The 24789-nt window shown below is 53.1% G+C and overlaps 1 protein-coding gene across 1 annotated transcript in view; it reads right to left on the bottom strand.

Annotated features, from left to right (window-relative positions):
* Positions 1–24789, bottom strand: part of LOC134649179 (intermembrane lipid transfer protein Vps13D) — a 102398-nt gene that overhangs the window by 13555 nt on the left and 64054 nt on the right. Inside the window, exons 67-79 of the mRNA XM_063503895.1 lie at positions 23645–23783; positions 21686–21893; positions 21050–21245; positions 20143–20325; positions 18712–18921; positions 17857–18063; positions 16242–16426; positions 15325–15475; positions 14793–15073; positions 14487–14601; positions 14038–14215; positions 13528–13697; positions 5784–6011 (exon numbers count right to left, since the gene is read on the bottom strand). Of these exons, the coding sequence (XP_063359965.1) occupies positions 5784–6011; positions 13528–13697; positions 14038–14215; positions 14487–14601; positions 14793–15073; positions 15325–15475; positions 16242–16426; positions 17857–18063; positions 18712–18921; positions 20143–20325; positions 21050–21245; positions 21686–21893; positions 23645–23783 (2451 nt within the window). The remainder of the gene's footprint in view (positions 1–5783; positions 6012–13527; positions 13698–14037; positions 14216–14486; positions 14602–14792; positions 15074–15324; positions 15476–16241; positions 16427–17856; positions 18064–18711; positions 18922–20142; positions 20326–21049; positions 21246–21685; positions 21894–23644; positions 23784–24789) is intronic.

Genomic DNA, 24789 nt, shown 5'->3' with positions numbered 1-24789 from the left:
GATTAAATGTATTGTTTCTCTTTCTTCTTTCAATGGAACGCTTTTCCTAAAAGGAGGCCACTAAACTCAAAACGCTATCTTAAAAAAAACTTGATGGGTCAGTGACCTGTCCCAGTAAAGTGAGGTGGTGTGCGTGAAGTGCGCTTGTGTGTGAAATGGGGTAAATTGACAGAATCTGAAAATTTACCCACCTCTACCGTCACCTTAATTGAAGTGTAATTTTTGTCACCGTGACGTTTTTAATTGTTAGGTACCGTTCCTTTATAGTTTGGGATGCCCGGAAGTACAAAAATATAATATTTATCCTCATTCAGGCGGCGAATATTTATAAATCGTCTACACAACAATTTAAACCATATTCTTAAAGGAAAAGTATTGCATTTCGTTCGATACATTTTTAATACTTTATTTCGGTACATTTATAAATTAAGGAAATATTCAAATATAATTTTATCCTCTCTAATACTTTGACTGTTACGTCACATGAGAGGAAACGTAATCCGATAAGACTTCAGAGGGCCTACCGCGAACCACGTTCGACGTGTTGCCTCCCTGTCACACTTACGTACGAATTTACAAGTGCGACAGAGAGGCAACACGTCGAACGTGGTTCGCGGTAGGCCCTCAGTTCGTCAGAAACATTCGTGTAGTAATGTCCATCTTTGTTGCAATTGAAGTGTTGCTGACAATCGGGCTAACCGTCACGGTCGCGAGCGTCCTGTTCGGCCTCGTGAGCTGGTGCGCCCTGTCCAAGTGGCGGACGTTCCGACACTACGTCTTCCTCAACTCATTATTGACCTATGCAGTCAGCAATATAACTTATTTAGCGACATCAAACTTTAAAATGTATGATTTAAGAATCATAGTGGTCGGCTTCTTTCATCTGTCCTTCCTACAATGGCTGATGGTGACGTTATTAATGTTCTACGTCGAGTTCGTGAAAGTTTTTACGAGTCTAGAAAAGGTTGAGCGGGTTTACCTTAAAGCTAATATTATTGGATGGCTGCAGCCCTTGGTGTTGGCGTCGTTGTTCCGTGTGTCAGTGGTGTTCGAGTATATAGCGTGGTATCAAATGTGCGTGTTGGCTATAGGCAACGTTATAATGTATGTGTGTGTGGTGTGGTCGCTGTGGAGGCAGCGCGCGGAGGGCGCGGGGAGGGGTGACATCAGGACGAGAGCAGTCTTGTCTGTCTTCGCTTTCCTGTGCACCGGAGTGCCGCACACGGTCACAATCAGCTCTAAGTGGATCTACGAGTTGATACCCGACAAAGATGTTGAAGTAGTTGTTGCTTTTTCTAATACTTGTAGATTTATATTAGTGTTTACCGTTCTGTCCGTAAATATATTATTTTTGATGATGAAATCACATAGGGAACTGTGGTCAGAGTTCTGGTATAAAAAACAGCTGGCCACAGTAAATGATGCAGCTGTTCCATAATGACGAAACTGTTTTTTACAACGTTAGCTTAGAATGTGTGTTTTGTTTGAAATTATCAATGTAATTAAATAATATTATAAATCAAGTATGCATTTTATTTGGAAGTGACGAGGTCCCCAGAATGTTGTGTAGGACTGTGCTTTTAAGGAGAGGATATATAAAGTTGGTCAAGCAGATCTTGTCAGTAGAAAAAGGCGGCAAATTTGAAAAATGCGAAGGGATATCGTCTCATAGAAATTTTTTCTACTGACAAGATCTGCTTGACCATCTATAAATAATGCAACTATCGTGGCGTTAGTAACGTTAAGAATTTAAAATTGCGGTATAAATTAAGGTTCTTAGTACCGGTTTTTTTTTAACAAAAGCTTCGGGAGCAAAGCTCGAGTAGCATCATCATTTAAACCGATTAAACCGCATTTTTCTTACATTGATTCGTCTGATTTGTGGACTATTCGTGTCTTTTAATTTTATGTAATTTGGACTATCCTAATGCGCTAGTGATTCTTCCAGATGAAAAATAATATCCAAATTTATTCCTACTAGTTTAAATTTTCCATTATATTACCTCCATGATACAAGTGTTCATAGAAACGTAGCGTTTGGTGTATGGACTCTGAAAAGTATACCCCGAAAATCGAAACAAGTAATTTCGTTATGTGCCTTTATCGTTCTTGCATATTAGATCACGGAACATTTGCCTATCGTTCAAGCGTTCAGCGGAGAAACGCTAATAATTTCAAAACTTTAAAAGGTAGGTATAGTGTTTCTTTTCTGATATTCCAAATTTATAAATACTTTTAAAGGTAACAATAAAAAAATGAACTATTTACTTTAAAAATTCATTTACAAAAACCACTTCAAATTTCAATCCTTCCAGCTCGTTTTTTCGATTTCAACTGATTGTCGCTTGATCGCTTATTCCATAACGCTGTCCAAATGATAATACGACAGAGCGAAGTACCTGGTTGTACCACTGCATATCCTGCACGGAGAGCGCGCACACGGCGGCGCGCGCGGCGGCCACGCGCAGCAGCACGCCGCTCAGCAGCGCGTGCACCAGCTCCTGCGCCGGCGAGCGCGCTACCAGCGACACCGACAGTACCTGGTTGTCCCACTGCATGTCCTGCACGGAGAGCGCGCACACGGCGGCGCGCGCGGCGGCCACGCGCAGCAGCACGCCGCTCAGCAGCGCGTGCACCAGCTCCTGCGCCGGCGAGCGCGCTACCAGCGACACCGACAGTACCTGGTTGTCCCACTGCATGTCCTGCACGGAGAGCGCGCACACGGCGGCGCGCGCGGCGGCCACGCGCAGCAGCACGCCGCTCAGCAGCGCGTGCACCAGCTCCTGCGCCGGCGAGCGCGCTACCAGCGACACCGACAGTACCTGGTTGTCCCACTGCATGTCCTGCACGGAGAGCGCGCACACGGCGGCGCGCGCGGCGGCCACGCGCAGCAGCACGCCGCTCAGCAGCGCGTGCACCAGCTCCTGCGCCGGCGAGCGCGCTACCAGCGACACCGACAGTACCTGGTTGTCCCACTGCATGTCCTGCACGGAGAGCGCGCACACGGCGGCGCGCGCGGCGGCCACGCGCAGCAGCACGCCGCTCAGCAGCGCGTGCACCAGCTCCTGCGCCGGCGAGCGCGCTACCAGCGACACCGACAGTACCTGGTTGTCCCACTGCATGTCCTGCACGGAGAGCGCGCACACGGCGGCGCGCGCGGCGGCCACGCGCAGCAGCACGCCGCTCAGCAGCGCGTGCACCAGCTCCTGCGCCGGCGAGCGCGCTACCAGCGACACCGACAGTACCTGGTTGTCCCACTGCATGTCCTGCACGGAGAGCGCGCACACGGCGGCGCGCGCGGCGGCCACGCGCAGCAGCACGCCGCTCAGCAGCGCGTGCACCAGCTCCTGCGCCGGCGAGCGCGCTACCAGCGACACCGACAGTACCTGGTTGTCCCACTGCATGTCCTGCACGGAGAGCGCGCACACGGCGGCGCGCGCGGCGGCCACGCGCAGCAGCACGCCGCTCAGCAGCGCGTGCACCAGCTCCTGCGCCGGCGAGCGCGCTACCAGCGACACCGACAGTACCTGGTTGTCCCACTGCATGTCCTGCACGGAGAGCGCGCACACGGCGGCGCGCGCGGCGGCCACGCGCAGCAGCACGCCGCTCAGCAGCGCGTGCACCAGCTCCTGCGCCGGCGAGCGCGCTACCAGCGACACCGACAGTACCTGGTTGTCCCACTGCATGTCCTGCACGGAGAGCGCGCACACGGCGGCGCGCGCGGCGGCCACGCGCAGCAGCACGCCGCTCAGCAGCGCGTGCACCAGCTCCTGCGCCGGCGAGCGCGCTACCAGCGACACCGACAGTACCTGGTTGTCCCACTGCATGTCCTGCACGGAGAGCGCGCACACGGCGGCGCGCGCGGCGGCCACGCGCAGCAGCACGCCGCTCAGCAGCGCGTGCACCAGCTCCTGCGCCGGCGAGCGCGCTACCAGCGACACCGACAGTACCTGGTTGTCCCACTGCATGTCCTGCACGGAGAGCGCGCACACGGCGGCGCGCGCGGCGGCCACGCGCAGCAGCACGCCGCTCAGCAGCGCGTGCACCAGCTCCTGCGCCGGCGAGCGCGCTACCAGCGACACCGACAGTACCTGGTTGTCCCACTGCATGTCCTGCACGGAGAGCGCGCACACGGCGGCGCGCGCGGCGGCCACGCGCAGCAGCACGCCGCTCAGCAGCGCGTGCACCAGCTCCTGCGCCGGCGAGCGCGCTACCAGCGACACCGACAGTACCTGGTTGTCCCACTGCATGTCCTGCACGGAGAGCGCGCACACGGCGGCGCGCGCGGCGGCCACGCGCAGCAGCACGCCGCTCAGCAGCGCGTGCACCAGCTCCTGCGCCGGCGAGCGCGCTACCAGCGACACCGACAGTACCTGGTTGTCCCACTGCATGTCCTGCACGGAGAGCGCGCACACGGCGGCGCGCGCGGCGGCCACGCGCAGCAGCACGCCGCTCAGCAGCGCGTGCACCAGCTCCTGCGCCGGCGAGCGCGCTACCAGCGACACCGACAGTACCTGGTTGTCCCACTGCATGTCCTGCACGGAGAGCGCGCACACGGCGGCGCGCGCGGCGGCCACGCGCAGCAGCACGCCGCTCAGCAGCGCGTGCACCAGCTCCTGCGCCGGCGAGCGCGCTACCAGCGACACCGACAGTACCTGGTTGTCCCACTGCATGTCCTGCACGGAGAGCGCGCACACGGCGGCGCGCGCGGCGGCCACGCGCAGCAGCACGCCGCTCAGCAGCGCGTGCACCAGCTCCTGCGCCGGCGAGCGCGCTACCAGCGACACCGACAGTACCTGGTTGTCCCACTGCATGTCCTGCACGGAGAGCGCGCACACGGCGGCGCGCGCGGCGGCCACGCGCAGCAGCACGCCGCTCAGCAGCGCGTGCACCAGCTCCTGCGCCGGCGAGCGCGCTACCAGCGACACCGACAGTACCTGGTTGTCCCACTGCATGTCCTGCACGGAGAGCGCGCACACGGCGGCGCGCGCGGCGGCCACGCGCAGCAGCACGCCGCTCAGCAGCGCGTGCACCAGCTCCTGCGCCGGCGAGCGCGCTACCAGCGACACCGACAGTACCTGGTTGTCCCACTGCATGTCCTGCACGGAGAGCGCGCACACGGCGGCGCGCGCGGCGGCCACGCGCAGCAGCACGCCGCTCAGCAGCGCGTGCACCAGCTCCTGCGCCGGCGAGCGCGCTACCAGCGACACCGACAGTACCTGGTTGTCCCACTGCATGTCCTGCACGGAGAGCGCGCACACGGCGGCGCGCGCGGCGGCCACGCGCAGCAGCACGCCGCTCAGCAGCGCGTGCACCAGCTCCTGCGCCGGCGAGCGCGCTACCAGCGACACCGACAGTACCTGGTTGTCCCACTGCATGTCCTGCACGGAGAGCGCGCACACGGCGGCGCGCGCGGCGGCCACGCGCAGCAGCACGCCGCTCAGCAGCGCGTGCACCAGCTCCTGCGCCGGCGAGCGCGCTACCAGCGACACCGACAGTACCTGGTTGTCCCACTGCATGTCCTGCACGGAGAGCGCGCACACGGCGGCGCGCGCGGCGGCCACGCGCAGCAGCACGCCGCTCAGCAGCGCGTGCACCAGCTCCTGCGCCGGCGAGCGCGCTACCAGCGACACCGACAGTACCTGGTTGTCCCACTGCATGTCCTGCACGGAGAGCGCGCACACGGCGGCGCGCGCGGCGGCCACGCGCAGCAGCACGCCGCTCAGCAGCGCGTGCACCAGCTCCTGCGCCGGCGAGCGCGCTACCAGCGACACCGACAGTACCTGGTTGTCCCACTGCATGTCCTGCACGGAGAGCGCGCACACGGCGGCGCGCGCGGCGGCCACGCGCAGCAGCACGCCGCTCAGCAGCGCGTGCACCAGCTCCTGCGCCGGCGAGCGCGCTACCAGCGACACCGACAGCCCGGCCAGCGCCACTTGCACTTCCCACTCGCGGCGGGGCGGCTCCGAGACCTCGGAGTCCGTTTCGACGCCCTCGATCCAACCGGATTCCTGTACAACAAATATACATTTCCATAAACTGCGTACTACACTAGTACCACAACTAGTCTTATCATTTTTCAGGGAATACCTAGCGTATACTAGGGGGTAGGCAAACTTTCGTGAAGAGCCAAACACAGTAGAAATCACTAGTGTTAACAATATCAAAAAGCCCCAAATTCTTTTTTTTTTTTTTTTTTTTTTTTTTTCTTTTTTTGCAGTGGTCTAATAACTCTAGGAGCGGTCTTCACATTGGATGCGGATTCGCACGCGCTTTCAGTGTTCAAGCGGGACATCGCTATTTACGCGTATCTCACGCTCATACACATGAGCGAAGTGTGAACTAGTGTGATAACCGCGTAAGTGTTAATTTTCAGGTGGCTTGAAGATCCGCAATCGTACCTCCAGAGAGCCCCTTGCGGCTCGTAAGCCACATTTCGGACACCTGAACGATATAATATATTACAAAAAATATTCATTACGCGTGCACAAGTCGTAAATTCAAACACACAGAACTGAGTCAGTTAGTACGGTTAGGTTAGGTAGTAGTTAGGACCCCCCTCGAAGTGCTGCCACCTTGCCGTGGTGGGGGGGCTTGCGTGTCTCAATGATCCTCGGGGCTACGCCGGACAGGGCTACCCATACCAGACAGGCCTGGGGTGAGAGACCAGACAAAGAGCGGCACATGACGGTTCTCCCCGCGTCCCTCTGACGGAGCAGAGGGCGCAGGGGAAGTACATAGGTGGGCGGGCCTGGCCTGAGATGTGTGTGGATCTCACGAGGCCAGGTACCCGCGACGGAGGCACGCACGGTGGTGGTGCGCGTGCACCGTGTTTGAAGGAGCCCTAATATTGGGCAGCGGCCGCCTTTCGAGCGGCGTGGGATGGCGGGCCTTCAAGGCTCGCGGCGCGACGGGTCTGGCAGTTGCAGTCATGCGACTGCTGGGTGAGTTTTGGCTCCCCGTCGGGCAACCCGTAACCCGCACTGAGCCGGCCGGGGGTGCTGCTCATTGAGAGTAGCACCGCGTGGAAGAAAACCACTATAATAAATTACCCCAATCCCAAGGTGAGCAATCGCGCCGATGGGATGCGTGGCTGGAGGGAGTCCAGTCCCGAGCGTGCGGGGGAGCCCACCCCTTAAAAAAAAGCTAATCATGGAGATCGGCAACTTTAAAATTCTCCGGGCGGGTACCCAATCCCGTTCACTCGCTTCGGCGGGTGAGAGCCCCGTCGTATACGGAGGGGGCAAAAGTTGCTTCGTGGGCCGGCGGGATGCCGGCTCTCGTCAACACGACATTGGCTATGAACAAACGGAACTCGATTACGCAAGCGATATGGATATTTTGCGGATGAGGGGAGGAAACTCTGAGGACGAGGAGGAAAGGGTCTTTTTCCCGCGAAGCTCCTTGGCGCGTTCGCCCGTGCAGGGGCCTGTCCCTGCACAGGCGAACGTGTCACAGCACAGTCAATGTGTGGACTATCCAAGCCCACGCATTGACCTCAGCTTGCCCGAGCTGCAGATTCCTCCGTTTGGAGGGGTTGACGTCCTAACAGAGGCAAGGGACAGGCAGGGCCGCTTTATACGGCGTGCGCCAAGTGCAACTCCGAGCACCGCCACAGAAGTAGGGGCAAGACAGGAGGAGCCACGCGCACTACTGGCGCTCGAGGGAGGCCGTGAGGCCAGGTTCGAGAGGGTCGCCAAAGTCCTCCTGACCCGAATAGACCCAGGGATTCTAGCGGGAGGGGGGGGGTGACTCGGACGGCACCATGTACACGGTGCGGTCCAGCCCGTCGCCGGTGACTCCCCCCCCCCCTAGTCGCCATGGGAACCCGACCACGGAACGTCAAGGAACCGACGTGGAGGGGAAGGCTCCAACGGGCAACCCCAGAAACCGGGGAAAGGGAAAGGTGCGCCCACGGATGCCGACCCCACTCAAACCCGCGGGCCCAGTGCCAATTTCGGACGTGGAGACAACGGAGGGTGAAGAGTGGAGTGGTGGGAGGATGTGGCAGGACCGCCCAGAAAAAAGACCTCGACCATCCGACTCGGACTCTATGCCAGGCTCCAGCGGAGATGAGGGACGCCGTTCAACCGGCAGCGGGGGCTCATCCCAAGCCTCTAAACGCCGGGGCCGCCCCCCCACGACTGGGAATTACATGGGCATGGCTAAGGCAAGAGAAGCTTATAACCGTGCCCTCCGGGAAGAGGCTCGCCTCGAGGCGGAGAAAGAGCTGGAACAAATGGAAATCCGAACGCGGCAAGGGTTCCGCAAAGACACCATTCCTCGGCCTGGGGTGAACCCCGAAGAAGAGCCCGGCATACGGGACCTGAGACGACAGGTCGCGGATAGTGTGGCTGTCATCGAAAGGGTGGCAGCCACATCAAAGAATCTGAAGGGCCCGTACATCCGCCGCCTAAAAGACGCCTCGTCGGCAATCACGGATGCGTTTGCTGAACTCAGCCAACGCACAGCCACCGAGGAAACGACGCGGCTTCAGGCCGACAACGACCGGCTGAGGGGGGAGATGGCCAGTCTCCGAAAAGAAATGGCCGAAATTAAGGCCCAAATGGAGGCGATGCGTCAGCAGGGCAGTGCTGCATCCTCCCTACCCGGACAGGATAGGAGTTCGAAGACGGTGGCCGAACAGAGCAAAACCTCGGCGCCTCTGACGAAGGAGATCTGTCGCGTGGTCATGGCCCAGGTGACGTCGTACCTGGACGCCCACATGACCACAATCAAAGACAGACTCCTCCCTCCGTCCGGCGCGAGACTCGCGGGCGCTTCCTCGAAGGCCCTGGTCTCGCCTATGGTGCCTGCAAAGGGACCTTCCTCCTCAGGCTCTGTGGGGAGGGAGAAGAAGAAGAAGCCCCGGAAGGGAAGCTCCGCCCAGGAAATCCCGGCCCCGGTAATGCCAGGCTCCGCCGCTGCTGCGCTGGCGCCTGCACCTGCCACGTCAACCTGGTCCGAGGTAGTAAAGAAGGGGAAAAAGGGAAAGCCCAAGGGTGCAAAAAAGGAGGTGAGCCCGAATACGAACAAGGCTCCACCAAAGAAAGCCCGGAAGCTTCGCCTTCCTAACACATCAGCGGTGGTGCTGACACTGATACCCCAGGCCGATAGCAGCACGAGCTACGCCGCCGTACTCAACGAGGCTAAAAGCAAGGTCGACCAATGTCGACCTTGCTTTTAGCCTCGAGTCAATACTCGATGGGGATCGCGGGTGTTCGGATCCGAAGGACCGCCACGGATGCCCGCGCCTTCGAGATCCCCGGAGCGGCGAGCGGCCAAAAGGCAGATGATCTGGCCGCCAAACTGCGGGAGGTACTGGACCCCGCCCTGGTACGTATATCTAGGCCCACCAAATGCGCGGAGATGCGCATCTCGGGCCTGGACGACTCCGTACTTTCCTCGGAAGTGGTGGCGGCGGTAGCAAAGGAAGGTGGCTGCGCAGAGGAGGACATCAAGTCCGGGGAGGTCACGCTCGGCCCTTCGGGGTTGGGCACGGTGTGGCTGCGGTGTCCTATCGCAGCTGCCAAAAAGGTGGCGCAGGGCGGACGGGTCCGCGTGGGGTGGGTGTCGGCGCAGGTCAGACTGCTCGACAGTCGGCCCACGCGATGCTTCCGATGCTTGGAAGTGGGACACGTGCGTGCGAAGTGCAAGTCGGAGGTGGATCGGAGCCTTATATGTTACCGTTGCAGTGGGACGGGCCATATCGCGCGTGACTGCAATGCCACCGCGCATTGCTCATTGTGCGCCGCTGCGGGCATCCGTGCAGACCATAGGGTGGGAAGCAAAACATGCAACCCACCCAAACGGAAGAAAACTGCTGCAGGTGGCCCCGGAGCCTCTACGCAGCCAAGTCCCCCACGAAGGCCTGAGCCTGGGGTCGAGGAGGATCGGACGGCCAATGGCTAGGAATGGCCGTCCGGTATCTGCAGGCGAATATCAACCATTCCGCCAGAGCTCAAGACCTCCTGCTTCAAAGCATGGCGGAGTGGTTGATACATGTCGCGGTGGTGGCAGAGCCCTACTCTGTGCCCCCGAGGGACAACTGGGCTGGTGACAGGGATGGCCTAGTAGCGGTTGTCACGCAGGCCCAAGCTAATGTGCCGCGTCACCAAAACGTCACCAGAGGCCACGGCTTTGTCGCCACACTATTAGGAGACACGATGGTGGTCGGGGCGTATTTCTCGCCAAACAGGAGACTGGCCGAGTTCGAGTCATTCCTGGATGAGGTGGGCTCTCTGATCGGCAGCAGTCGCCCGGGGCTGGTGCTCGTCGCTGGAGACTTTAACGCCAAGTCCACGACATGGGGATCCCCAGCGACGGACGCGAGAGGGCAGGCCATGGAAGAATGGGCGGTCGAAGTGGGGTTGCAGATCCTCAACAGGGGGTCGACACACACGTGCGTGCGACAGCGGGGCGGGTCAATTGTGGATCTAACAATGGCCAGCCCCGCTCTCGCACGGCGCGTAATGGGGTGGGGAGTGAGGGTAGACGTGGAGACGCTGTCGGATCATCGCTACATTCGATTCGATGTCTCCACGTTCCCTGCCACTCCAAGGGGTGTCGGTCGACCCACTGCGGGGGAAGGGCCGCGCTGGAAACTGCGCAAACTCGACCGAGAAATGGCCAAAGAGGCAGCGATTGTCGAGGGGTGGCAGGCCGGGCCTAGGCCCATCGGTGAAGTCGACGCCGAGGCGGAGCGGCAGGTTGCTGCTCTCCAGCGCATATGCGATGCAGCAATGCCCCGAGCAAAGGCGACTCCGCCGCGGCGCCGGCTTTACTGGTGGCGCGAGGAGCTTCGCGAGGCACGAAGCGGATGCACAGCTGCGCGCCGCCAATACACCAGGAGCAGACGGAGAAGGATACGCGATCCTGCCAGGGAGGATGAGCTCTACGCCGCCTACCGAGCCAAATGCCACGCCCTGCAGGCAGGCATCGCACAGGCTAGGGAAGCGGCGTGGAAGGAGTGGCTGGAGACGCTGGACCGGGACCCATGGGGACGCCCTTACAAAACTGTAAGGGCAAAACTCCGGCCTTGGGCCCCTCCGCTAACCAGCAGCCTTGAGCCGGACCTCTTAGGACGAATCCTTACTGGTCTGTTCCCTGAAAGAGGTGTATGGCATCCGCCAGCGATGGGTGGGAACGCTACCAGCACTGCGGCAGAGGAGGACATACCTCCTGTCACAGAGGGGGAACTCGGGGCAGCGGTGTTAAGGCTCCGGCTGAAAAACAGCGCCCCCGGACTTGACGGTGTGCCCGGACGTGTCGTGGTGCTCGCGCTTGGTGAGCTGGAGGAGAGAGTGAGGGCCCTTTTCCACGCATGTCTCCAACAAGGTCGGTTCCCGCGAAGCTGGAAGACCGGTAAGCTCGTCCTTCTTCAGAAGGACGGGCGCCCGGCTGAGTCGCCGTCGGCCTATCGCCCCATAGTCTTGCTTGACGAGATGGGCAAGGTCCTTGAGCGAGTGCTCGCGGCCCGTCTCGTCAGACACCTCGGGGAGGTAGGACCCGACTTGCACGAGTGCCAGTACGGCTTTCGGCGGGAAAGGTCGACCATTGATGCCATAGCGCGGTTGAGGGTCCTCGCCGATGGGGCAGTCTCACGGGGTGGAGTGCTGTTGGCAGTGTCGCTAGACATAGCGAATGCCTTCAACACTTTGCCCTTTGAGACTATCAAGGAGGCACTGAAGTACCACGGTGTGCCCCACTATCTCAGAATAGTAGTCGAGGACTACTTCAGAGACCGGGCCATCACATACCCGACTCAAGCTGGATGGGCAAGCAGGACGGTCACGTGCGGTGTCCCACAGGGGTCAGTCCTCGGACCACTCCTGTGGAACATCGGGTACGACTGGGTGCTTCGCGGTACCAACCTGCGGGGCGTCAACGTACTGTGTTACGCTGACGACACTCTCGTCACCGCAAAGGGGAGCACCCACAGACAGGCCGTCCTGCTCGGCACAGCAGGGGTAGCTCACGTGGTGAGTCGCATTAGGGCCTTGGGACTCGAAGTGGCCCTCAACAAGTCTGAGGCTCTCTGTTTTCACGGGCCTCGAAACGCACCGCCTCCTGGGCTGGAAATAGTGGTCGGGGGAACCTCCATCGCCGTCGAGTCGACGATGCGGTACCTAGGCATTGTCCTCGACGGTCGGTGGAGCTTCACTGAGCACTTTGCGCGGAAGGCGCCAAAATTGCTGGCCGCAGCCGGAGCACTCGGGGGACTGCTCCCGAACACCGGGGGACCGGGCAGCACATGCCGCCGCCTTTATCAGGGTGTTGTGCGCTCCATGGCACTCTATGGGGCCCCAATATGGGCAGAATCCCTGAACGCTCGGAACGTGGCCCTGTTGCGCAGACCCCAACGGGTTATAGCCACAAGAGCGATACGAGCGTACAAGACGGTCTCCTTTGAGGCGGCGACATTGCTGGCCGGCAGCCCACCATGGGACCTGGAGGCTGGGGTCCTGGCGGCGGTGTATTGGCAAGTTGCGGAAGAGCGGGCGGCGGGAAATCGTCCACTTCCGGAGGAGATCAAGCTTTGGAGGGAGGAGGCCAAGGATGACCTTCTCCGGAGGTGGGATGAAAGGCTAGAAGCCCCGAGCGCAAGCCGCGAGGTGGTGGGCGCAGTACGCCCAGTCCTTAGGGACTGGTTGAAGCGCGACTTCGGGCCAATGACGTACCACTTGACACAGGTACTTACTGGGCACGGTTGCTTTGGTAGGTACCTGTGGCGAGTGGCACGACGAGAGGACACAGCGGTGTGCAAGCACTGTGACAGAGGTGAGGAGGACACGGCGCATCACACCCGCGCCGTATGCCCTGCGTGGGATGAACCGAGATCGGAGATGGCTGCGGTTCTTGGAGCGGACCTATCGCTGCCGGCAATAGCCAGTGCGATGGTCCGCAACAGAGGCACCTGGGAGGCGGTCGTCGCGTTCTGCGACGCTGTCATGTCCCTAAAGGAGGCGGCGGAGAGAGAGCGAGAGGACGATCCCCTCTCGCTCCCTATCCGCCGAAAAAGGACCGGGCGGAGGCGGGCCGCGTATGACCGCCGCTTGCCGCCCTAACTGGGACCTCGGGCAGGAGATCGGGGGGTCTCCTGCCTGACGAGAGTGTCCCGAGGCGGATAAGGCGCAAAAAGTGCACACATGGGAGGGACAGTGGCAAAAGCCGCAATAGCCGAGCCCGCAAGGGCGACACGCACATGGCAGGGCCGAGGTAAGCGCCAAGCGTTCCCTTAGCCCTACCTCAGGCGGAGCGAGGGTACACCGAGGGGTTTTAGTGGGTAGGCCTCCCCCTAAGGGAGGAGAGTCCCACATAACTCCCGAACCCCCCCCCGGGGGGCGGGAGTATGCGAGACGCATTTCCCCTCGTAAAAAAAAAAAAAAAAAAAAAAAAAAAAAAAAAAAAAAAAAAAAAAAAAAAAAAAAAAAAAAGGTAGTAGTTAGGACGGGCATTGTCAGTTCAACTGACAATGCCCGTCCTAAAAAGGTGTCCGGCAGACCTACACAGACTAGTAGCACTCACCGGGTCCTGCGGGTCCCTGATGCTGACGATGCGCGTGGGGCCGGCGCACGAGAGCGACACGGACAGCCGGCCCGAGCCGGGCCGCAGGGTGTGCCACGCCACCGCTTGCTCCGGTGGCAGAGGTACACGCCCGCGAGATGAATCCGGCAGACCTAACACCACACGGCTTCCTGCATCGTAAAAGTTCAAAAAACACTAAAAATATTGGATAAATTGTCTCTAAAGGGTAACGCACGTGTAACACCTCTGTAGTTGCAGGCGTGCATAGGCTACGCTTATCATTCGGTGAGCCTTTATGCTCGTTTACCACGGACGTGCTTAAAGAAAAACAGATCATATCCTCTAGCCGCCCAAATATATAAAAACGTCTTCCATTCCATTCTATTTGCAATCTTCATTTTGACAAATCAAAATTTGATTCTTCGGGGCAAGTTTTTATGTGTAGGTGACGAGGGGTTATATGGCAATTTCACCCGTGTGATTGGAAAATTTCCTCTTAAGTGCACGTACCCGGTGTGAGCGCCATAAGCCCGCCGTCCGGCTGCACGCACAGGTTGGCGTGCGCGCACGCCATGCGGCCGGCCAGCAGCCGCCACGCCTGCGTGGAGGCGCGGCGCGGGTCGGCGCGGCGCAGCACGAGCGGCGCGGCGCGGCCCGGCCGCGGCGCCGGGCCCTCTATGTCCAGCACCTGCAATTATATCCGAACTTATATCCACCCTACACATTGTGTAATAAGGCACATTTTTTTCGGTACCGAACTACGGGTATAAAAATCCTGGTCACGGCACCAAATTGTAAACTGTACCTCTACAATACATTTGTTAAAGACCGAATTTATCCCAGTGTGCTCACCGAGTATTCAAACTTGGATTATGTAACTGCCAGCTTTAACTATTAAGAAAGATGACGATGTACGTTTCTGTTTAATATACAGTCTACCAAAATTGTGAAAGTTTTACCATTGCGTGTGGCGATAAGGTGGGTTCGTCCGTAAGCAACGCATCTGTCGGTTGCGGCGGCGAGCTGCCCTCGTGGATCAGCTGGTCGTTGGGACCGCGTCGCCAGAGTTGGCCTCTAAAACAAGGTATAGAAATATTAGAAAAGTTACAATTCTACCTTATTAAATTTACTTATCATTTGCCTTTTACTTACAATGTACTTAACTTATAAAAATATCATTTCATTTTGTGGATTAATTACTTTATTTTATCCAATCATAACCCGGCAATAGAAGTATTTATATTTTTGTACAAACAAAAACTTACCTGTCACCATATCGTTTTCGTGCAAGAATCACTCGCGTAGAGTTCAACGGCACTTCCAAGACTAGAATAGAATCATCATTCGACGAGCCGCTCTTATCAAAAGCCACGTATATAAAGTTCTGATATGCTAGGATGACATTGGTGCCGAGTGCGTCAAGGGGTAAGGTCGCCCGCGGGCCGCCCGGCGCTCGGAGCGCTAAGGTGGATTGTCCTTCGGGCTCCGGTAAGGCCCATTGCACGGAGCCGTGAGCGCCCACCACGCATTCTTCGCCGCATCCCACCTGGACAGAATAAAATTGTAATATAATGAAAACTTGTTGCAAGAAGCAATTATCTGTGACCTCGGGAAACCATAAGTTAAAAGTGCTAGCAGATCGCAGTGTCCGTCACTACTCCAGCTCTAAACACGCCTCAGATATCGATTTTCGACGCGATCGGGCCTTCAACAAGATTTTCAAAACTCTAGCAATACAACTATTAAAAAGAAGGAGTTACTTTAACTAATTTATTAATCCTGTGGTTCCGAGCTCACCTGGTGGAACATGATGGCGACGGGCGAGTGGTTGTCGACACGTAGAGGCGGCGGCGCGCTGTCGGCGTGCGTCAGTACTATAAATAGAGTAGCGCCCTGTGCCACTACCTCTACCCGTAGGAACACGTAGCCACCGCCACCGGTGTTCTCTCTGCAAATTATGTTCTATTAGTACTTCTTGCAAATGCTTTTGATTTGAAATAATAGGAAATAATTGGATTTCGTTTATACTGAACTCAATTTGACTTCTGAAAAGTTCATTTAAGTAAGTTTTTTACAGGAAATACGCGCTACATTTTTCTTATTTATTTATTTTCTTTATTTTTATTTTATTTTATTTATTTGGAGATCCAACAGCTATGATATTAAAATAGAAATTTTACAGTACTTTTTTTTACAGTACTCTCGGGCGCATTGAGATACAACCATTTGGCCTGGATTTAGAGTTGTCCCGTTCACGTTCTCGAGAACGTCTTCTGTCGAGCCATAATGGAAAACGTTATCGAGAACGGGACAGCTCTGAGTTGATACATGACGCCAGTGCCACGGCAGGTAAGCAGCCGACACGTGCGTCGCTACATATACCTGCAGGCTATGTGCACGGCGCGCTGGGTGTCGACGCGCAGGCCGCCCGACCAGGCGGTGCGCGGCGCGGCGTCCGCCAGCACGCGCACGCACAGCAGCTGCGCGCGCTCCCAGCGTGCCCAGTGCCACGGCAGGTAGCAGCCGACACGTGCGTCGCTACATATACCTGCAGGCTATGTGCACGGCGCGCTGGGTGTCGACGCGCAGGCCGCCCGACCAGGCGGTGCGCGGCGCGGCGCCCGCCAGCACGCGCACGCACAGCAGCTGCGCGCGCTCCCAGCGTGCCCAGTGCCACGGCAGGTAGCAGCCGACACGTGCGTCGCTACATATACCTGCAGGCTATGTGCACGGCGCGCTGGGTGTCGACGCGCAGGCCGCCCGACCAGGCGGTGCGCGGCGCGGCGCCCGCCAGCACGCGCACGCACAGCAGCTGCGCGCGCTCCCAGCGTGCCCAGTGCCACGGCAGGTAGCAGCCGGCTACGGCCGACACGTGCGTCGCTAGCGCGCCCGGGTCGTTCTGCGACAGAGGCGAAGGATATACGCGACCATCATTCAAATCGTATAAGGGCACAGAATAAATAATAGACTAGGTACAATTAAAAGATTCATTATCTGACAAAACGCGTCTATTACGACTAATATGACCGCTAGGTGGCGCAAGCGCGAGCAGGCGTCCGTTCCATAGCGGTGCGCGATAACTACTAATTATCTGTCTGTGCTCTATACAGGATGGATTTTCTTTTTGGGTCAGTGAGGACAGGTATCAGATCCCGTACAGCTACGCGAAGTTGGTCTTAGAAGACCTTCCCTTTTGTTATTATTAATACATGAATACTTATAATCTAATACAGTTCCCTGCAAAACTGTTTGCACAGTTTGACTGCAGGCGCGAGTCTCTGTTGTAAGTACTTACATAATCAACGTAATTATTACAAAATCTGAAAAAGCCAATCTTCATTAACCTGTCGAATCCCACGATATGACGTCACTAAGCGTTCTGGCTCATATATGAGCCGTGGGAGCTGACAGTTTGAAATCAAGGGAAGGTCTTCTAATACCGTTTTCTCGTAGCAGCACAGGATCTGGTAGCTGCCCTCACTGACCCAAAAAGAAAATCCACCCTGTATATGGATATGTCCAAAGCCTTTGACTTTGTCGATCATCACATACTTTTGTCAAAACTATACCAATAAGGAGTGAGGTAATTTGCATAACGTTCTTAAATCATATTTAATTGGACGCAAACAATGTACCCAAATCGATCGGATATGTATGAAGATCAAAATGGAAGTTACTTATTCATCTGGCTATAGAGAAATAAGCTACGCCATACCACAGGGTAGTGTTTTAGGCTCGCTTCTCTTCCTGACGTATATTAACGATTTGCCTAGAGCTATAAATCACCCAATGGTATTGTTTGCCGATGACAGCACAGTTATATTTACAGGAACTGACAAAAATTTACTCCAGACCAATATAAATCTGACATTGCATATTATAATTGAATGACTTCACAAAAACAATCTAATGAACAAAAATTTATTTAAATTACGGACCCAGTACACCTGATTTAATTATTAGTTATCAAAACCAAAGAATTAATGAAACTGACTCTACAAAATTTTTAGGATTAAGCTTAGACAATAGTTTGACATGGAAAAATTGGATTGACAATATATGTAGGAAACTGAATCAATTTAGCTATACATTGTATAATTTAAGGAAGGTTGTCGATCAAACAGCAGTGCTGACGCTTACCATGCACATGTAACGGCTACTTTAAGATACGGTGTAATGTTTTGGGGAAATGCCACTGATCGTGAAATGGTGTTTTTGAGTCTAAAGAAATGTTTAAGATCAGTATACGGTATTCGAATCTTGGAATCATGTAAAGAATTTTTCATAACTATGAACATCGTCCATTGTATATGCTGTGTTAAAGCTCACCAACGTAGTCGCGGTACACTTCTGCGCGAACTGCAGATGGTAGGGCGTGTTATTATGCAGCTGGTATCTCGGTGTGAGTGTGGCTATGTTGGTGTGCCTGTAGCGGCCGCGGCCGGCGCGGACGGACACGCCGACGGCGTACACTTTGTCGCCGGCTGTGAGCTTCTTCACCGCCGTGCCGGGGCCCAGGCCGAAGGGGGAGCACCACTGCGGAATAACAGTCATGTTAAGCCATCAGATTTACAAGTATAAATTGAAATCAAATATCATTTCTTTTCAGGCAACTAATGATAGATACCTACCTTACAAACTACCACTTATACAATAAAAATTTGAATAATCTAACGAAAGAGCTTGATATTGATATATTTAATTGCGACATTCCCTCCGTGAGGCGCAAATTGACGGAAATGTGTTTCAATTAGGCATTTTGTATTTATCTTGTAAGCGAGTGCTTTGTATATGTAGTATCCAATCCTTATTTTGTTCTTAGTTTTTACAATATTGGTGTCCTGTCACCGGTAGTAGGTTTGGTTTATGTAAGTGAATGTTGTTAGTTCTGCTTAGTTTTGGATTGAGGCTTATCTCTTTCATGTTTGCAATGCGTGTGTGTGTGTGTGTGTGTATGTGATGCGTGTTACTTAAGTATATGTTTTTATTACATATCTATTTGTGAGTTCCTGTAATTGGCTCTATATATCTATTTAAGATTTCATTGTCATTTAGTTAGCTGTTGGATCTCCTTATGTAAATAAATAAATAAATCAAAATCAAATATCATTTCTTTTCAGGCAACTAAGGATAGATACCTACCTTACAAACTACCACTTATACAATAAAAAATGTATAAGTCACCTCCTGGTTGAGCGCGAGGCCGGTGCCGAGGCGCGCGGTGACGGTGGGCCCGCCGTCGGCCTCCGCGAACGCGAACAGCAGCGGCGCCACCACGCGCGCCACCTCGTGCTCCGCGCCCTGCCCCGCCGCCGGCGCGCCGGCGCCCTCCGCGCGGAACACCAGCGGCAGCCCGCTCCGGTTCACCAGCCAGTACGCTGCGCTTATCGAAATCTGTATCGAATGAAATATAGGTGAACCAGGATCTATTGAGGGTGCGCCATGTTGCGGAATTTCACTGGAACTAATTTTTTCATACTACACTGAATTGTCACCCTATACATGAGAATAACAGCGCCCTCTTGACAATTATCATATATTACTGGTCAGGCTATACCAAAAATGTTAATGGGATTATTTTACTTCGATATTTTAAAATTATGTGGACTGTATTCGAACAAATTACGAGATGAGAAACGAGACGATATAACACGAAACTTAGGAGAGGCTCGGTCAATTGTTGAAAGCACTCACCTTGCTGAGCTGTAGATGATGGCGCAGCTCTCGGTGTGGGCTGGCACAGGCTCCTCGGACCCTCGGCTCGTCCAGACTTACCTCGAACCCGAGTTACCTAGACCAGCGTGGACACCGAAATAGAGCAGGAGCAGTGCTTCTTCAACTGATCAGCCTTCCACAATGATTACACACAATTTGCAGACGAAATTCAGTCTTTTAGATGAACCGACACGACAATATTCCACGAAACAATTAGCGCAGCAAGATGCACCCGACATTACTTGTTCGCGATACGAAAGGGAAGAAGGGCAGTTTTTTTAAGATTGAACGATAATGTTGCCAGGCAAAATTATTTTAAAGCTACAATCCTTTTGACATAAAAGACATTGAATTGTACCTACATGAAAAGTATGCCAGTATGCCCTCCTCCAATTGAGGGGGGATTTAAATCATCTCGAGGCAGAGGTGTAGGGTTGAAGCCGGTGTAGCTTTATTTGACGTTCATAAGCGCATTGTAATATGCCTACTTAAATAAACTATTTTTTTTTATCTTTAAATTATGTGGGCGAAACTGACACTGATTTTCAGCTAATCCCAGTCATTAGCATGAAAGGCAATTTAGGATTTAAAATTGTGTCTTGTGCAAGAATGAAAAGTTGGAAGGTACGCAGCGTATTAGAAAGAAAGAAAGAAAATACATTTATTTATTAGAAGTCACAATAAGTCAGAAATGTTTTAAATGCATCGCATGTAATATTCATTCAGCACAAATATGAAGTGTTTGCGGAATTTTCCTAAGAAAGTACTAAATCAATGTCCATGAATCCATCGTGGTTTTCCAAAAACTAGCCCTTGAGAGAAAGACATATACCCCAGAAGTTTTTGAGCCTGAGGGTTACGGTAAAAGTTTTGGCTCACTGGAAATGTTAAAGAACTGACCTTGATTCCGTCTGTAGGTTTGACAGCAACTCTTGCATTGAGGTATAACCGCCTGCCCCAGGTGTCTTTAAGCTTGAGGCGCGCCGTAAAGGAGTTGGCTCCCGCGCCGCCCACAGACAGGGTCGAGGACCAACCGAAGCCTTCTATTTTCACGCTCAGCTCTACGCCCTCTTCCACGTTTACCTGGGACCACAAAAACTATGCAGCAAGTGTTTCGAAATGACGATTAAAAGTACTGAACGTTTAAAAGATCAGTTTTATATTGTGATGGCAACAAAATAAGAAAACAATTAGAATCATGAAGTCACTTCAACTTCTTCAACTTCAACATTTATTCAGCAAATAGGCCACAAGGGCACTTTTACACGTCAACATTGAATTTACATACACTATTTAGTGTTCGCCATGATTAGATTATTTACTTCACAAAAACTTTTCGTACTAAAGGCGTTTTCAACCATTAACCATTATGTCAAATATTATGGTGGAGTGTATACAGCTATACAGCAATTATAGTGGTAATCGCCGTCGTAGGAATAAGAATAATAAGAAGAAGATCTAGTTGTCCGTCTAGAGTCTACTGCGGGCTCAGCACGGTTCCATTTTTATCGACTATCACTATGCCCGTCACTTTCGCACTTACATACTAGTTAGAACGTGACAGGCATGGTGACAAACGATAAAAATGCGACCGTGCTACTAGGGCTGGTCCCATGATACAGACACACTCACCTCGTGGAAAGGTCTCGTGACTCGCAGGTCCCAGGGTTGTACCCTGTACAACTGGACTGGTACCTGTTGATGCAAATCACCTGCAGAGATAGCTGACTCCCGTACGAACAAAATCTAAACAGGGACCTCCTAGTTTCTAGGAGGCCCCAGGGTAAAGATACAGAGAGACACTCACCTCATGGAAGGGCCGAGTAACAGCGGGCGGCAACGCTCCGCCGACGTTCTGCACGTCCAGCCCTGAACACCTAAACTGCAGCTCCAGTGGCAGCAGGTTCTCCAGTCGGAGAGCTGGCACGAGGGTCAGGGCGTGTCCGGCCGCGTTCGGGTCGCGGGTCGGGGGGAAGCGCTCGCGGACTACCACGCAGCAGAATCTGTATAATGTAAATACTTTGTTAATTACTGAGTGCAGAAAAAAAATTAAAATCATACAGTCAGTACTTACTACCTTATTTCAACGGATTAAGGTTGCAAAACGTGTACATGACCATAGAGAAAAAAATACATAGAGTGCTCACTCCATACATCAGTTTTAGTACCAAAAAGACTATTAGCATCTAGCATCGAGTAGCGGAACTATCAGCATCGAGTAGCGGAACTATCAGTACTGATACTTGACAATAGATGTAGCACCGACCGGAAAGTCTTATACTGTTGAGATAAGATTTTCCGGTCGGTGCCACATCTATTGTCAAGCAGCAGTACTGATAGTTCCGCTACTCGATGCTAGATGTAGACACTGAAATTAATAGTCTGAACTGATGTATGGAGTGAGCACTCTTGTCTTACTATATTTCTCTATGACATGACCGACCTGTAAACATCAAGCGGCGGCGCGCGGCACTCCATGTGCAGCAGCGCGCGCTCGTGCACGCGCCAGTCCACGTGCGCCGGCGCGGGGGGGCAGGCCCCGCGTAACGCAGGCCGCACGGCCACGCCCCCGGGGAGGGGGGACAGCGGGGCGGCCCAGAGGCCACCGGCAGACACGGTCGTCCAGCGCCCGCCGCCGCCTGACCATTGACCTGGAGATGAATGGAGGCTGTGAAAGAGAAAAAACCGGCCAAGTGCGAGTCGGACTCGCGCACGGAGGGTTCCGCACCATCCACAAAAAATAGAGCAAAACAAGCAAAAAAACGGTCACCCATCCAAGTACTGACCCCGCCCGACGTTGCTAAACTTCGGTCAAAAATCACGTTTGTTGTATGGGAGCCCCACTTAAATCTTTATTTTATTCTGTTTTTAGTATTTGTTGTTATAGCGGCAACAGAAATACATCATCTGTGAAAATTTCAACTGTCTAGCTATCACGGTTCGTGAGATACAGCCTGGTGACAGACGGACAGACGGACGGACGGACAGCGGAGTCTTAGTAATAGGGTCCCGTTTTTACCCTTTGGGTACGGAACCCTAAAAAGGGCGGACGACACGAAGGGCCAGTCTGTGGCATACGAACCGAATCTCGGGTGCTGTTTGAAGCCGGGTGGGTGAGACCATGAAATGGTGAAAGATTATTCGTAGAATATTTATATACCTACTTGAACGTAATGGATGTACGCTTTCCTGCTACAGGTAACTTTCAGACATCAAACGACAACATAATATAGTTATTTTCGATACAAGTGCGAAAAAGAGGAAATTCGAAACGAGTGGCGATAAATTAAAACACGACCGAAGGGAGTGTTTTAAATCGACACGAGTTGCAAATTACCTATTCGCACGCGTATCGAACAACGTTTTACAGTACATATGGCACTATAAAGTTTCGACATACGCACGAAAAGTGCTATTTTACGCACTAGTGCGGAAAAGTAGCCCCATATGTACTGTAAAATACTTTATATCGTGGTAAAACAAGTGGAGAAGTCGTACTATAATCTTACTCATTATAACAACGTTTATTATATTAATTAATACTCAATAAATAAAAATTACATGATGATCATAAATAGGTACATGATTTTATTTTATTTTATACTCTACCGTTACACCCTGTTTCTGCTATTAACACTGAAACTATAAGTTAGAACAAATGGGACTACTACTCTTCGCTCTACCTATTCCAATCATAAATGAACTTTATTTATCAAGCGCATTAACAATTCAACAACATAATGTTAATCATTACTTTAGTTAGTAATAAGCGTTTACGTACTGCGCTAAAATAATATACAATGTACCGCAGAGTGAGACAGGGTGTAACGCGAGCACTTCGCGCATGCGCGGCGGCGGCAGCGCGGGGACCCGCGACGCGCGCGCGCGCTGCAGCGCCGCGCAGTACGTGCGCACGCGCTGCGGCCCGCTCGGCCAGCACAGGACCGGGCCCGCTATAAACACATGACCCTAATGACTGGGATGAACAATCCCATCGCGCCACGGTGTATCGGAAACTCCCGTTGCGTAGGATGCCCAATAGATGGAGTTAGACACACGAACAACTACGCTAGTACATGCGTACCATGCGGGAAAATCAACATAATACAGATGTACTATGTTGATCACATCACGTAGGAGTGGAAAAATAGGACTTGTAAGCAAAATATTGAGAGTAAATTTTGTACGCAATTTGGGCTTTACGAGTTCAGAATGATGCTGTTTGATTTTAGGACAGTTTCAACTGTAGTGTACATACAGGGGCATGATGAGTTCAGAAAGATGCTATTTGGATTAAATACTACTCCGTTTGTTTTAATAATTCCATAGCTTGTAATATAGAATAAATCAACACCATCTACTGGGACATCTAAAACATATTATTAGAATGTCTGCCGATTACCTGGAGCGGGTTCAAGCCGTACATCCACGGGTACAGTGAGCCGGTTCAGCAGCGTGAGTGCCGAGCGCACCGTCACCAGCTTGCGCGCCGAGCCTTCGAGCGACACTTCCAGCACAAGCCGAGCTTCAGCACCAGTTTTCTGGCAACAAAAAACAAGAGAATAGCGAATTTGGCTGCAAATTTTTTTTGAGGGTCAAATGAAAGCATTTAAAAAAAAAATATTTAAAAAAACGCATTTTGAACACATTTTAACTCAATAGACGACTAGTGAAACCTGTGTCGAAACGTTGGTAAATAAAGGTAATAAAATAAATTTTGTCAAACATACTCCAAAATGTATGCGTTAATGTCACGAAATGAAGACATTAAGTTGCTCATTTATGGCTCGTATCGGAGTCAGTATGAAACGTACATTATTGTCCGCTGCTCTAACTTTTTAAATTTGCTCACTAAGATTAGATTGACAGAGGAAACATTACATACAGCCAACGATCACTTTCTTTTTAAGCATACTTGCGGCATTTTTTTTATTATGTTGTATAATTCGTCGAGTCAATCGGTCCTCGCCGTGCCTCGCTAGAAATACGGGCGGCCGGTTGCTCTTTGTCGGATAGAAGTTATATGTGACGTGTCAAAAAAAAAGGTTAAATTTACATTTTTATTTTCGTACTATGTTTGAGAAAAGCACTATACAATCCTCGGCCGGAACAGAGACCGCGAGACTCGCTCGTCTCGTCCTGAAATCCCTCACTTCACGGGCTCTGCGGTAATATACTATTCGTGATAGGTATATCGCGTCTATAAATGTGAGTTTACTTAAAAATACTCAAAAATATTTTTACCACAAAATAATTGAAGACCTGCTCTATGTTAAAGTCTGTCTACTTACCAATGATTTATAACTCCAGATAGGTTATAGGCGTTCCAAAATTGAAGCGCTTAACTTGTGACAAATTGGACAAGTTTCCTTTAGACGCGGCTGGACAAGCGAGAAATGTGCACGTGCTAACGAGCTCCCGCACACCGAAAGAGAAAGAGACGACCTTATGTCTAACAACGAGTGTGACAAACATGGATTTAATGAGAAATCTAATCAAAAATAACAGATTTCTTCGTAGGCACAGAAATAAATATGGAAGTATTTT

The sequence above is a fragment of the Cydia amplana genome, chromosome 6, assembly GCF_948474715.1.
Source record: "Cydia amplana chromosome 6, ilCydAmpl1.1, whole genome shotgun sequence".
In the NCBI taxonomy this organism is placed as follows: Eukaryota; Metazoa; Arthropoda; class Insecta; order Lepidoptera; family Tortricidae; genus Cydia; species Cydia amplana.
The sequence above is the reverse complement of the archived record's forward strand: the minus strand, read 5'-3'. Positions and strand labels throughout refer to the sequence as shown.